The 14719-nt window shown below is 31.6% G+C and overlaps 1 protein-coding gene across 6 annotated transcripts in view; it reads left to right on the top strand.

The window, feature by feature from the left end:
• ARB2A (ARB2 cotranscriptional regulator A) overlaps positions 1-14719 on the top strand; it is a 403635-nt gene that overhangs the window by 161547 nt on the left and 227369 nt on the right. For all 6 annotated transcript variants that reach the window (XM_061189446.1, XM_061189445.1, XM_061189443.1 and 3 more), the window contains one exon: positions 8764-8982. In XM_061189446.1, coding sequence (XP_061045429.1) covers positions 8764-8982 — 219 coding nt within the window. The remainder of the gene's footprint in view (positions 1-8763; positions 8983-14719) is intronic.

Raw genomic sequence — 14719 nt, 5'->3', positions numbered from 1 at the left:
AATATTATTTCACATTAGAACTCAGATGGACATACTGCTTTTTTTCTACTTCAGACGTTTTTAAGAAGGAATTAAAAAATGGAATTTTAAAATGAGGATTACCTAATCATTGTGTTTTTAAAAGACCACATGTCAGGACTGTCTATTCATTCATTTTTGCCCATGATAGATTATTAATGTAAATAACATTAAGTGCACATGAAAGTAATTCTGTTGCTGCTGGCTGATACTAGATGAACACATTTCTATAATTTACAGTAGTAAATAATGAATTTGATGCTTAAATTGCTTAAGAGACAGAAAAACATGATTGTTAGGAAGCTAGTTTCCTGAGTAAAGAGCACAGATTTGACAATTAAGGCATATGTTTTTAAACTAAAAACATTTTGTGTCTAAAAACAACTGATAGTTGGGGAGATCTTTATCCTACCCTCTGCTTTCAGCACCATCCTGATACTGTGAAGCACAGGCATGAGACGTTTGAAACTTTGAAAATGATAGTATTTTGTTTACATAATTTCATCACTTCTTGTCATTCTATGAGAAGTTTCTCCCCAAGGTTTGAAGTCATAATGTGACATTTATTTTTACGCAGAGTAAGGCAGTTATCGCATCCTGTTGGTTTGCAGGGGTATGACTTGTTGACTGTCTCATACTATAACTTATTTGCTATTATTGTGTCCTGTCTCTTTGAAGGAAAATTAAGTTGTGATTAATGTTGGCAAGTAGTTGTGGGGTCTTTTTCCAAAACAAAGTCCTTTACCTCCATATTTCAGGTTCTTATGACATTTTTTCCTGAATATGCATATTATAATGCAAAAACTTTAAGCCATTATGAATTTTTATATGTTTTATATATACCAAAGGGTCACAGATGGTAGAAAGATTTGTTGCCATGAGGTAGAGTAGCATTTTGTGATTACAAAATTAATCTGTCTCTAAATCTGTTTAAAGAGTTTTTGCCATCTAATGAGCAATATAAATTATTAATATTTTCATGTTCTTGGGGACATTCACAGCCATAATTTTACCAACACAGCTGTTTGACCCAGTGACATCATGTTTTGCATATTTTTGCATTTTAATGAGTTAGTCATTTAAAAGGTTACAAAGAAACCATAACTCATAAGTAATTAAATTATTTAGCAGAAGAAGTATGAGAAGATCTTCTGACATAGGTCACTGTAGGAAGGGGAATTCATAGCTGTACTCAGTTGCACCTGTTTGTTAGGAGGTAGATGTGTTTAAAAGATTTTCCCTTAGATTATGAAATGATTTTACTTGTTAAAATATCTGGATGTATATACAATGTGCATGTACACACAAACACACATACACACACACACACACACACATTCCTAAGAGGTACACTTTCCTTGTGATGGAGTAAGTTTAAATAATACTCGTAACACAAACCACAAACACAGCTTACTATTTATGATTACTCATCCTTGAAAGTCTAGCTAGATTGGTTTTAGAAATATTTTATAATGCTTTTTTCTTTTTTTTTTTCTTTTCATATTCCTCTTCCTGTTGAAGAATAACATGGCTTCATGTAGACATTTTAGGAATTTGTACTTAATTATGATTTGGAATTTTCTACTGAGTGGAAATATCTTAAAATAAAAGGTGACCATAAGTATAGCACTGTACCTAGCATAGTGCTTGGTAGATAGTAGCTGCTTATTAAATACTTGTATAAAATCAGTGTTTAAAGAATGATTGACTCAGTGAATACTTGGGATCTTTCATTATGTCCTCATGCTTGCAAGTGGACTTCGGAAACACAAGCAAAGCACTGATATATTCTTGAAAAAACAACAAAAATATTTTAGACATGCTATTTTAATTGAGGGAATAGAAGAGAAAGGTGACATATTTTAAGATAAAATGATTTATGTACCACAGTTCGTAAGCAGGTTTTAAGAGTAACTTAAAAACAATATGTTTGTATTATATATGATTGGGTAAGAGTGATATTTTGAAAGACCATGTGCCTACCATCTATAGCTACAATATTTACACAATTTTATAATGCTAATAAGTTAGGAGAACATTTAAGACTTTAAACCATAAAGGCATCGCTAGCATGCAGAACAGTACATTTCGTAAGATAAATTTGTCCATTCAAGTCGGCTTGGGAACATGTAATAAAGGAGGTGTGTCCATAGAGTTCCCTGTATCCACTTAGGCATTTTGATCTGTCACTGACTGGGCAACAGTTGTAACTTGTTACTTCTTTTAGTTTAATGTATAAATGTGTGGGTGTATGTTTGTGTCTTTTTATGAGAATGAAAAGCAAAGAATATAAAATATTTCATAATGCTGTAGTATTAAATCATATTTCTGCCATTTATAATGAATGGTAAATTTTTTTATAATGCTATTGTACATTTACGGAATGCTTTGATAAATAAGATATTGATGATTTGAAGAGAAATTTGTGATATTTAAGCAACATAACTTTCTAAAGCCTAGGAAAAGTTAGAAACAGAGCAGGTGATAATGTGAGTAAGTGCAAAGTGAATGTTTTAAAATAAATAGCACTTGGTTGACCTGATGTCAGAACCGGAGACAAGGGTGTGTGTTTGTCAATATATCCTTCATGTTTTACAGACTCCTAAGGGAACAAGGGAAGATACAATTTCACCTTTTCTGTGCCAAAACATTTTAATTATATCTTCTTCCAACTACAGCGGTTCAGTAACCAAGGAGCTGACATTGATGCATGTGTTGATAAAGCTGCAAACATTCAAAATGAGATTAACAAAGATTTTGAGCAAAGGGTGACAGCTAATTTTGCACAGTATTCTGCATCTAATTCAGGCCAGCGTAATAATAGAATATTTTATAACTGTTTTGTTATTCAAAAGGACTTTTATGATGCATTTGTGTTTGTGGATATCTTTGTAGCATACTCAAAAATTAGCTATCCTATGGCTTAAAACTATTTGCATCTGTGTTACAATGCTGAAACGATATTAAAGGGGAAAAAACCCTCTTATAATAAGTTTTTTTTGTAATTGTACTTTATCCTTGGAACTCTTTGCATTTACCTTAATTTATCCTGGTACACTAGCTAGGGAAGGTATAGAGATGACAAACATATATTTTCTAATATTGCTTAGTATGCACTAATACAATGACCAAGAAAAGTTATATTCAACTTATTTAATTAATAAAACTGTAGTTTCTTTATGTTCTTGAGCTTCTTTGAGCACATTTCAGTGTATTTCTTTTCTCTTCTATTCTCTACTTGAAAGCAGCTGACAGTCTTCTTTCACTTTTCTTTTTGTTTGTGAAATTTTCTTTTCTTTTTTTTTTTTTATCCACTCTCTTCTCCATCTGCTTTCACTTTTGTTTGCTTGGGCCGTCTCTCATCCCAACTTGATAATGAGGAATGCAGTGTGACCCTGACCTCTATCAGCCCATGCATGACCTTCTGACTCTACCATATAACCTTTGACCTTCTCTTTGACAGCTTGATTAATTACCCTGTGTTATGATTTATGAGTAAGTGCTATGTAAAAATAATAGACAACAGGTGGTCCTCCGAAAACTTTTTGTGGCATGTTTTCTTTTACTGACTAACTTGATGAGCTATTTGAAGTTGGAAACTTACTGGGATAATCTATGTTGGTTCACATTATGGTATTTTTATACCATGGAACACAACATTAGAATTTAGGGAGCTACAAGTCAAAGCATGGTCATGACAAACATTTTACAAAATATTAGCAGGGTGCTGTTATCTAAATGCAATTGGGAAGAAGCACAAAACAGAGTCAAGTGACATTTCAGGCGTTTCAGTCCCAGGTCACGTCTTGAGAAAATTGCTGAAATAATGGAGGGGGCATTTTTCAAGCAGAGCTGCAGCTCCAACAGCTATGTTTACTTTAACGCTTCACTAGTGACTTCTGATTGGTTGTCATGACCTCATCTCACTGTTGTACCTAGGATGTTGCAACAGTGACATATACATACCCTTCTTGAGAAAAAGATGAGAAGAAACACAACATACATCTTTCAGGAAAGATGAATGGACAGTGGTTTGTCCATTTTAACCATGGGTTGATGTAGTTTATAGATAAGACACTTTGGGTTTCATTTCCCTTGAGGATGAGCACCTATCTTCTTTCAAACCAAGCAGATAGAATGCTGAACGTGAAAAATATGATTGATAAATCTGTGTAAAATGATCTCTTACGGAGCCTTGCCTGAAGACCAAAACAGATAGTTCCGTAGGTCAAAGGATTCTACTCTGGCCCCTGACCTCTTTGGTCACATGTGGCTTTGCAGTATTGGCAGGTTAATATGTAGAGCTGAGTACTTTCAGCTGATTTTTTATGTAGCCAACCACAAGAGATTTGAAAAGATGTAGAATTTGCTCCTATTTTCCGATTTCCTTATAATTGGTAATTAATAGGCAAATTAACTTAGATAAATCTTCAGTTTTGGCAAGGTTTCATTGGGGTCAAAAGTATATTCTGTTTCTGGCCAGGCATTTTAAAATTTTATCTATTTGTAGAATCTTCTCCATAAGTACATTTCTGTACTGATTTAATTTCTTAAGCAAGATTTCCTCTTTGGTTCTTTGTGTTTGGCATCACCTGTCTGTTCTAGACCTCTGACCTAAGCCATCATTTGTTGATTGAATGATAAATGAACTATTATTTATTAGTAAGTGCATCTATAGACTTCAAAGTAAAGGAGGCCCAGAGGACTGTGTATTCTGTTTAAATCACAGCAAGCACTGTGATGAATAAAATGCTACATCAAGCAATAAAATTTTGGATTTTATTAAATTATTTGATTAAGATCCCATGGCTTATACCTTATAAACACAGGTTTAATAATGAAACTATAGCTATAGCTACAAAAGGGTAGAAAATAGGATTAGGTAAATTAAAGAGATAAAACTTACTCTTACCAATATCTGTCCTCTTGATCACCTTGATCTTCTATTAGACTGTGCGATCAAACATAAGAGTTAATTAACAACTTTATGTATGCTTTGTCTCTTGAAATGTTGGATATTGGAATTGATTTGGGTGAATCATTACAAAAGATGCCAGAAGTTTTATTTATTTAGTTGTAGAATGTTAGATAATCAGTTTGATCACTTTATCTTGGTAAAGATAACAGAACTTTCCATGTACATTTGAAATGACCTAACTTTTCATCTTAGGAGAAATTTAGCATGCTTAAGGAATAATTAAATTAAAAATACTTCAATATAAAATGTTTAATGTTCTAAGCATTAATTATGGAGATCTCCTTTGGAGTGGCAGTGCACAGTTCTTTTATGATATTATATTCGACGCCTGGTTTTATAGAGTAGTTCTGTAAAACTTCATGGGTACATTTGTTAAAGGTTAAACCAGGATCTCTTCTTACTTATTTCTGTGTGTACTGATTGAGTTACTTGGGGTAGAAAGAATTGATTTTTAAAATGGTGTTTGTTCTCTTTTTTTAAGGTATAAATTGATATCATTCTATTTAAAACAGTTAAATTTAACTGCTGGTTTGTGGTCTGCTTTGTTTACTCTGACTATTTACTTTGACTCCTTAGTTTACATATATTAATGTTAACATGGCAAAACTCTTTGTAGCTTTATTATGTAAAAGGATTTTTTGGACAATGTTTACATGTGGCGGAGAAAAAGAGGAAAAGATGAAGTTTTACTACATATCTTTAGGTGGGATAGTTAACTTTATTTTGTTGCTCCAGCTTTCTCCTCCTCATAAAATGGTTATGAATGGTCTCTGTGAATATTACATTAATTATCAGGAAAATTTTATTTGAAAAATGTAAGTTTTTTACAGAATGGTAATTGAATTTGCAAGAGAGACATTTATTAAAATTAGCTCTCATTTCCACAGAAAATGTTCCTGAATATTTTTTGATTGTTATTTCATTAATTAAATTTGCAGATGAAATATCTAAATGATAAAATATTTTCTGAATAAATCAAATGTTTAAAGAGAAGCATTCATTGTTGAAATTTATATGATAAAAATTCTTTAATTGATTTATTTAGTCGTGATTTAAAAATAGAATCATTTTTCATCTGTTGATGCCTTGGTGAAAAATTGACATTGTGTCTTTATAAAATTGGACAAATGAGTCATGTAATTTTCAGTTACATAATCGATAACTTAGACAAATACTACTACTTTGATGATTTATGTGTTTCTGGTTTTTATACTTATTTAGATGGGACATATCAAATTTCATAGTTCATTTAAAATCAAGTAGGCACAATAATTTCTCAATCTTATGATTTGCAAAAATTGAAGTAAAAACTTCTGCTCAAATAAATCTGGCATTATGAAAATATGATTTCTAGTGATTAAATTATAAACTAGGGTGATAGTTTTCTCATTTTTGGTGACTATAAATTTTGTCTAAAGAATTTACCTTTATTTGGAGTTTATTCATTGTGCAAAGGTGATGTTCATGTTCTATCAATTTATTAAAGTCCCACTTTGTTACCTTGAGTTTGAAATTTTTCATATTATCATTAAAATGTAATATATCACTATTTTCATCTCTAAGAATTCTGAGATTCTGTTTTGGTCTTGCTAACCCTAATTCTTGTAAGTATGAAAGGCTGTGTGTGTGTGTGTGTGTGTGTAAAGTTCAGTTCACTGAGAGAAGGCAGGGAAGAAACATGACAGGAGACCGCTTACTCACAGTACAGAATCTAGTAAGGAGGCAATTTTCTTTTTGGCCTATGGTGACCTTTTTTGACTATGTTCCTTACACCAGAGGCAGTGTACTGAATGCCTCTATTTCAGCCTGTTTAGCAGAGTGCGACAGTGTTCTTTAACTTACTTTTGGTGGGAGGAGAAGTTATAGCTGAAATTTGAGAAGGGCGTGAAAAGTTGTAAGAGGCACAAGGAAGAGGGGTAGGAACTTCCTTCAAATGTGATTTTAATAACTAGTCAAGTGTGTCCAACTGTAGAAAATCACCGAGTGACAATATGTCTACCTGACAGTGATCACAATGAATTACAAGACTTTTGAATAGCTATACAGATTAGAATAAAGCAGAACCAAATAAAATATCTTTTGTTGGTAAAACTTTGACTTACCAGCTAAGAAACTTAAAAAAAATATCTTGTCTTGTGTTTTGTTAATGAACATTTAAATTAAAAAATTTGTAAAGTGTTTTATAAGCCTTTCATGAACAAGGTATGAAAGGTTTTATTTAAACACATATTGAGGAATATGTGGTATTTTGTTAATCAGTTTGGTATATATTATTATATAGTTTTCATATGTGTAAGACAACTATATCTTAATTAACAGCCCTATCGCTAAAATCAGAACTTCAGTGATCTTGAAAATCTCCAAACCATATCATGGTTTTAGACAATAATATCAACTGATTAGGGAGGAAACTGAAACAATCCCAACGAAGTTTGTATGTAGTTTGTGGAATCAACTATTAAAAAGCCAACAATGTGTAGCAATGTAGCATATTTAAAAATAAGGATAATTGAGTCTATGCTAATATTGGCTTGTATTACTGCTCTCAGTTTTTTTTTAAATTATCATATGTTTGGTTTGGCAAAAAACAATTAAATTTAAACTTGATGTAGAAGATTCTACAGTTACAGTTTTGGGAACAGTATGTACTTTTTTTTTTTTTTTTTTTAGTAAGGATGAGAATTTTTTAAGCTATATTTTTAAGAGCTCTTATTTTTTAAACATAATATAACACATGTTTTAAGTATGACCTTACAAGATTTTACCAGACAAAATAGGGACACCCACAGTACAGAATTGAATAGAAAAGACAAGATATAAATAGCTTCAAAAATTTGTGTGGCTTGTCAGTGGTAATTGTTTATCCTTCTCTATTTTTTCATGGTTAGATTATTCCATCAGTTACAATATAAATGCCAAAAGTTTCCTTAATTATAACCATAGAAAGGTTTGCCTTGCTAGAATTAAGTCAGACAGGAAAACATGTTTTTAAAACTTTACAAAAAGTTTAATAGCTCAATAAGCTGTATTTTAAATTCTGGAACTTGTTTCCTGGTAATAGTTCTTAATAAAGAGAAATTTTTATGGTAGTTGAAAAATAAAAGAAATTTCAGGATTAAAAACTTGGTTCCATACATTATAGTAAGACATTATTTTGTTTTGTGATTTGCGTGCCTTCCTGAAAGAAGAGAGGTGAAAAAAATCCAATATGCACAGGTAGACATTCTGTGTTTCTGATAATAAAGACATGTAAATCTGTAGGCTGTTTACTCCTTGTTAATTGCTTATTCTTTTTTTAAGTTCAAACAAATAAAAAATACTCATTGAAGTGCAACTGTAAAGGAACAGAAATCCAGCAAAATGTGGTTGGAATTGTAAACTTCAATTTCAAAGAGGTTATTTTCTCAAAATATGTATTATAAATATTAATGTGGTTTGAAAGTATACTTGTTATTTGATAATTTATTTGAATCATTTTGGGGGTTCTGGGAGATCTAGTACTTTTTTAATTTAAGCTTTATTATTTTAATGTGTTACAATTATGTCTTTTTGATCTTATAGACAGTCTATGCTTATTTCTACACACAATACAGGCAAATAATTTTAAATCACTTTCTGTTGGAGAAATTAAAACTATAATCTATTATAAAGGAATATTTTAGTGAATATGTAACTATATTAAATCACTATGAGATTTTAAGAACGTTTTTATGAATTGTAATGATTTCTAATATTAAATTATGCTGCCTTTTTTGCTTTCAAAACAGGAAGGATATGGAGTAATAGTACTGAATCCCAATGAAAACTATATCGAAGTAGAAAAGCCGAAGATACATGTACAGTCATCTTCTGATAGTTCAGATGAACCAGCAGAAAAACGGGAAAGAAAAGATAAAGTCTCTAAAGAAACAAAGAAGCGACGTGATTTCTACGAGAAGTATCGTAACCCCCAAAGGGAAAAAGAAATGATGCAGTTGTATATCAGAGTAAGTAATAAGCAAGATCATTACTTTCCTTCATTATTTCCTTTTCTTTTTTTTTTTAAACCACAACAGCAACTAACATTTATTGAAAATCTTCCATGTGTTCCGACCTGTTCTAAGCAATTTTACATTCCTTTTCTTTATTTATAATTTATTTTCTTAAATTACTTTGTTTATTTTTTTTAAAGTGTTAATTTTTAAATTTTTAAAGATTTATTTCCCAAGGGTGTCATTTGAAATGTTTTCTGGTTTTTATTCAAAGTAACAAAACACATTCTTATTTCAGTGTGATATTTTATTTAAGTCTCAAAATCAATTAATAATGTACTGTACAAACATCAGTCTTTGTCTTGGGTGGTTATAGTTTTAATGCATTGTTTTCCTATGAGCAACCATCCATCCACAGTTTCTCAGCTTAACTTCTGAAGGCTGATGGAGGGAGGAAGAGTAATTAATATCTTAATAAATATTTAAGCTAGAATAGTTTAGGAATAGTGTAATGAGGGAACTCTGTCCTTTGCTCTTTTCTTATCCAGTGAACCTTTGCACTTTGTAATGCTAGCAGCATGGGATCGTTATAGCAGTGCTGCCCAAGGAGTTCTAATTCTATAGGGGGCACAAACAATTTTATTTGCCCTTTGACACATTCTGCTTGATATACCACTGTGCATTATATATATGTGACAGATTCATGCAATTTTCAAAGCCCTTATTATGGGTGCTAGAAATATAATTTAATAGTACAGTATGTCCAAAATGCTATTGGGTAAGTAAAATAGTAAATTGATATGTTCTTCAAAAGTGAGCAATTCAGAACATTTAAATATAGACAATTTAACATTTTATAAATTATACTGTGAGATAGTAATAAAGTTTCAGATTATTCAACTTGAGGTATTTTTACATTTACTTTAAAACTCATTAATAAAATATTTCATACCACCTTTGAGGCAAAATATGTAGCTTTCTAAGTTATTTTCTTTATTTTACTTCTAGTTCATGGCATAATTGCTATACTTTTGGGAATTGTACTCCAGACATTCAAGACATTTGATTATAGGTCAGTCTGTTGAGTAAGTTAGGACAGTTAAGCAGCATATAAATTCTCAGGACCCCCAAAAATATGTCCAGATCAAGACTACCTAAAGCATGTCGTACAATGAGTCACGCAAAAGTTAGGCAGATTACAATATTTAAATTTCTGAAAAGCGTCTCACTATTTAATATATTGTTTGAAAAACAAAAACAATGATTAGATTTGGAATTCATAAGTAGCTTGCTCATGTAGTTATATTACTGCCTTTCTTCGCCATGACTGCATCAGGGTCCTGATGTCACCTTCTTCTCTATTGGTTGTCCTGAGCTTCCTAATTAATATGATCCAGTCTGTCAACCACCATCTTAAGATAGAATTAAAAAAAAAAATTCCCCCTGATATCTGGATTCCAAAAATGAATTGTGTAAGTTTTTTTGAAATATACAAATCATTCGCAATATTCAGTTTCCTATGTGAAATGCAAACAAAAAGTGATTTTGCGTATTAAGTTTTTTACTTCTTGAACAGTTTCTTTTATTTGCCTATGATATGTATGTACAGATTAAGCATCTATTTCTGACATCTGTCTTTTAAGTTTTATTTCTTTTCTATTTTCTCTTTATCATGTCACTATTGCTTTAATTTTTCTCTTTTGTTCTCTTGTATGTGTGCATTTTCTTTATTCTTTTTTCACGTCTGTTTTGTTTATTTCTGCATCTATTTTTTTCTTATACCAAGGGAAAAAAATCTTTTTATGTTGCTTCATTAAGATCTACCTTTCCCTTTGTCTTTTTTTCTTTGTTTTATCTCTTCTACACTCCTGCTATTTTTACTTCTTATCATGTCTTTTTGCCTCTTTTTCTCTTGTCCCATTTCATTCGTCTAGGTTTTTATTGAAAGCACTAAGAGACAAAAATAGACTCATGTAGATAACACAGCTTTATACCTGATAGTCTTAGTTATGAATGTTATTTTTCTTAGTAAACACCCTTTCTCTTAAAATCTTCCAGAATTGTGCAAAATAGCAGAGCTAAGCTGACACTCTTCAAACATACTTCTAGATAGTAAGGCATGATCCTGTAGTGGGAAAGAGAATAATGGTTCATTTTGTGTCAGGTGCCTTAATCCTTAGGTAATTTTGATCCACTCAAGAAGTGACTTCTAGTACTCTCCTTTCCTCTACATATCTCCAAATATGTATTTGTAATTTTCAGACACAGAGCATGTATGTGATGAGGATGAATTAACATTTATTTATATACTTCTTAACCATTTACATTTTGAAATCAATCATCTGTTCTTTGGAACAACCCCATGAGCTAGGTAAATCAAATAATTTCACCCTTATTTTATAGTTAAAGAAACTGATGCATAGATGGTACATTTTTGTCTAGGATCACATAGCTACTAAATGATGGAACTAAGTGTTAAAACCAGTGCTTCTGATTACTGTAGATTCTTGCTCTCTTTCCTCTTTACCACATTGTTCTAACTGGTTGAAAATAAAATATGTATCTGAAATATTAAAATTAAACCAATTATAATAAAAGCATGATATGATACAGTAAACTACGTTTGATGATTATATAGATTTTTGACCAGTTATCATTTAAAGGACACTAGTAAATGTCAGTAAACAATTTATTTATAGTATGTTTATAATATATAAATAATAATGTTAACACATTGACCAGGGGATTTTTGCAGAAACTAATGCCTGTGGCCGCAATACATCTCCAGTCAAAAATGTGTTAAAAAATTTAATATGATCAATAATATTGATCCCATTTTACAGATGAGGAGACTAAAAGTCAATACTTAGTAACTGAGGTCACATAGCTCTTAACGTAAGGTCCATGGGGCAGGGACTTAGTCTGTTTTTTTCATTGCTGTAACCCAGAGCCTAGAACAGAACCATAATAATAAATATTTGTAGAACAGAGCCTTCATAATAATTTTTTATTTGATAAATAAGATGGTAGAGCCAGGATTAAAATCCCAAACTACTACTGCTTTTTCTAATATGTCTTGCATTATTAAAGTGTACTACTTGATCTTCTGTGAGGAAACATTCAAAGAAACCAAAATGAAGAAAAATTACATTGTGGCTCCCCTACCCAATCCAGTAACTGAGAAGACATTCTGAAAATTAATGATAAAAAATCGGTTTGTCATGATTTATTTGATACCTTGATTGACCTATACATTTTCATCTGAATATATAAAAGTGAGATACCCTGTTTTCTTTTTTTAGCTATATCATCATGATGCTAAAATTATGGATGAAAATGGAAATATTTATGCAAACCTATTGCTATTTCTGTTTTACACACTTGCTCATAAGAGTACAGCCAGGCTGTTGTACTTGCTGTACCCTGTATACACTTTGTGCTTTATGAAATCTGTGACTTTGCTTTTCTGTTCTTTCCCTTAATCCAGATTCTATCCATGTTGTAGTGCCCAGCTGAAATCCCACTCATCCACACCCATCATAATCAGTGACCTCTCCTTACTAAGACTGTTGGGAGTTGTTATGATTAGTTAACTTGTATGGAATTTATCATGTTCTATCTTGAGCTATCTCTTTTGTCTCATAATATTATTATCAATTTATCTTTCACGCCTTTCCACTGTAGCCCTACAATCCTTTGAGCATGCTTTATAGATTTTGGAATTGCATATCAATCCTTATGAATAAGCAGATAGGAGCCAGTTTTTACAGTAGTACAGTGCATCTTGCGAGAAAGTCAGGAACTGATGCTGAATCTACTCACTAAGATCCAATCCCCTGGAAGGAGACCAAAGCAAAAAGACTAGGCCTTAGTCTAGAGATACCTAGGTAATGTGACCTGCAGCATAGGAATGAGGGTTATTCTGGTATCAAACTGTAGCATAAGAGGACAAATATTTAGACTAAGGAAGAAGATCAGTAAAAGAACTTTATAGTATGTAGGTGGAATATAGGCAAAAGTGATTTGATGCTGATCTATGTAATATTGTGTTAGAATTGCTTGAATATATCTTCCCTAAGAAACTTAGTTGTGGGCTGTAGTGATAGGAAGTAAAGTAGAGGGATTAGACTCAGAATGTTAAAAAAAAATAAAACTACTAGAAGTGGAGGGGGAAGGGAGATCACATGGCCACAGAAGGAAAAATCCAAATGTGGAGGAGACATTTAGAGAATAGGAATCTTGGCAGAGCCTGGCATTACACATTGAAGATACTCAAATATTTATGGATTGATTGCTTGTTGACATCCATCAAAAAACTTATTCCTTAACACACAAGATATTTGGTGTCTAGTTTTCTGACTGATTTTTTTCAGCATTCATGTGAATTTTTGCAATTGTTCAGAAACAGCCAGCTCTGATAAACTGAAGCTTTCTTTTAAAAAAAATCTGTTTTTGATGCTCTGACTTGGACTATGTCCAAAATATTGCTGAAGGCCAATAAATATCCTTTCTTCTCCTCTGTACCTCTTATTTTCCGTGCAAATGCCACTGGAAGTCATTTCTATCTAGTGATTTAGCAACCAAATTCAACTCATTTATATTTCAATCAACGATTGTTTAATCTCTGAAACCATTTTATTTTCCTAGAATATTCAAGTATTTGACTTTTCTTTCTCTGGCATCCAGTAAATAGCCAAAATCTCCTGTGAAATTTTTGCAAATATCTAGTATACACCAGCAGAAATAAAGTAGAATCCAGGCCTAAAACTTTAAGATTAGCAAAGTATAGTTTTATTTTACTTACTAAATGAGTATAAATAGATGTGACTAACTATTGGATTATGTAGCACATTTCTGATGCATTAGGAGCAGAGCTTGAGAGATCAAAATACTTAGTCTTTCATGTGGCAACTTTCCTTAACTATGAAATAATGTACTTTCTGGCATATATTATGGCTTATTAAGGGGATTGATTTGGTCTAGGCAATAAACATCATGTCAGACATGCCTGGCAGGAAAACCTGCTTAATATGTTCTGTAATAAGATGGAACTTTTTGTTCTCGAAAACATCTGCCAACTGAATTCAAGAGTGAAGACAGAAAATGTCATCAATTTAGTGGTAATCCTATAAATTTAGTTTCTTTTTGAGCAACACACATCAAGACAGACAAAATTCCCAGTGTTAATCACCACTGGTATAGTACTTCGTAAAATGATGAAACAAAAACATTTTATTTTTATATAATGTGTTAATTAATTCAAAATGAATTTTAATATTTCAACTGATAAAATTTTAACAAGCATCTTGCCAACAGATCATTTTTTAAAGCATCTGTTTTTTAATGTGTTGGGTTGAGAACTGAGTCAAATGGCTAAATATGTACATATATTCTTTTAAAAAACATATTTCAACCCCCATAATTACAGATACACTATGTTTTTCCCCTTAGACCACCAGGGGCTGCTGCTGTTCATATTGAATTTTGCTTTCCTCAGAAACTGAAGACACCAATCACACTACATTTTTTCTTTCTTCCTTTTTTTTCCTTAGCCCAAAATCTTTTAAAATATAACTAGAAAGAAAAATGAATAGACTTAGCTAGTAACTGAATAATCAATATAAGGATGTATTATTTTAAACATTTTCTATATTCTAAGACATCTACATTTTTCCAAATAAACTTAAAACCTGTAGTCATTGAAGGCAGATTGTGATAATAACTCTTTTTATTTCCTATTTTTAGTGTCTGA

Source organism: Eubalaena glacialis, chromosome 4 (assembly GCF_028564815.1).
Source record: "Eubalaena glacialis isolate mEubGla1 chromosome 4, mEubGla1.1.hap2.+ XY, whole genome shotgun sequence".
Taxonomy (NCBI): domain Eukaryota; kingdom Metazoa; phylum Chordata; class Mammalia; order Artiodactyla; family Balaenidae; genus Eubalaena; species Eubalaena glacialis.
The sequence above is the reverse complement of the archived record's forward strand: the minus strand, read 5'-3'. Positions and strand labels throughout refer to the sequence as shown.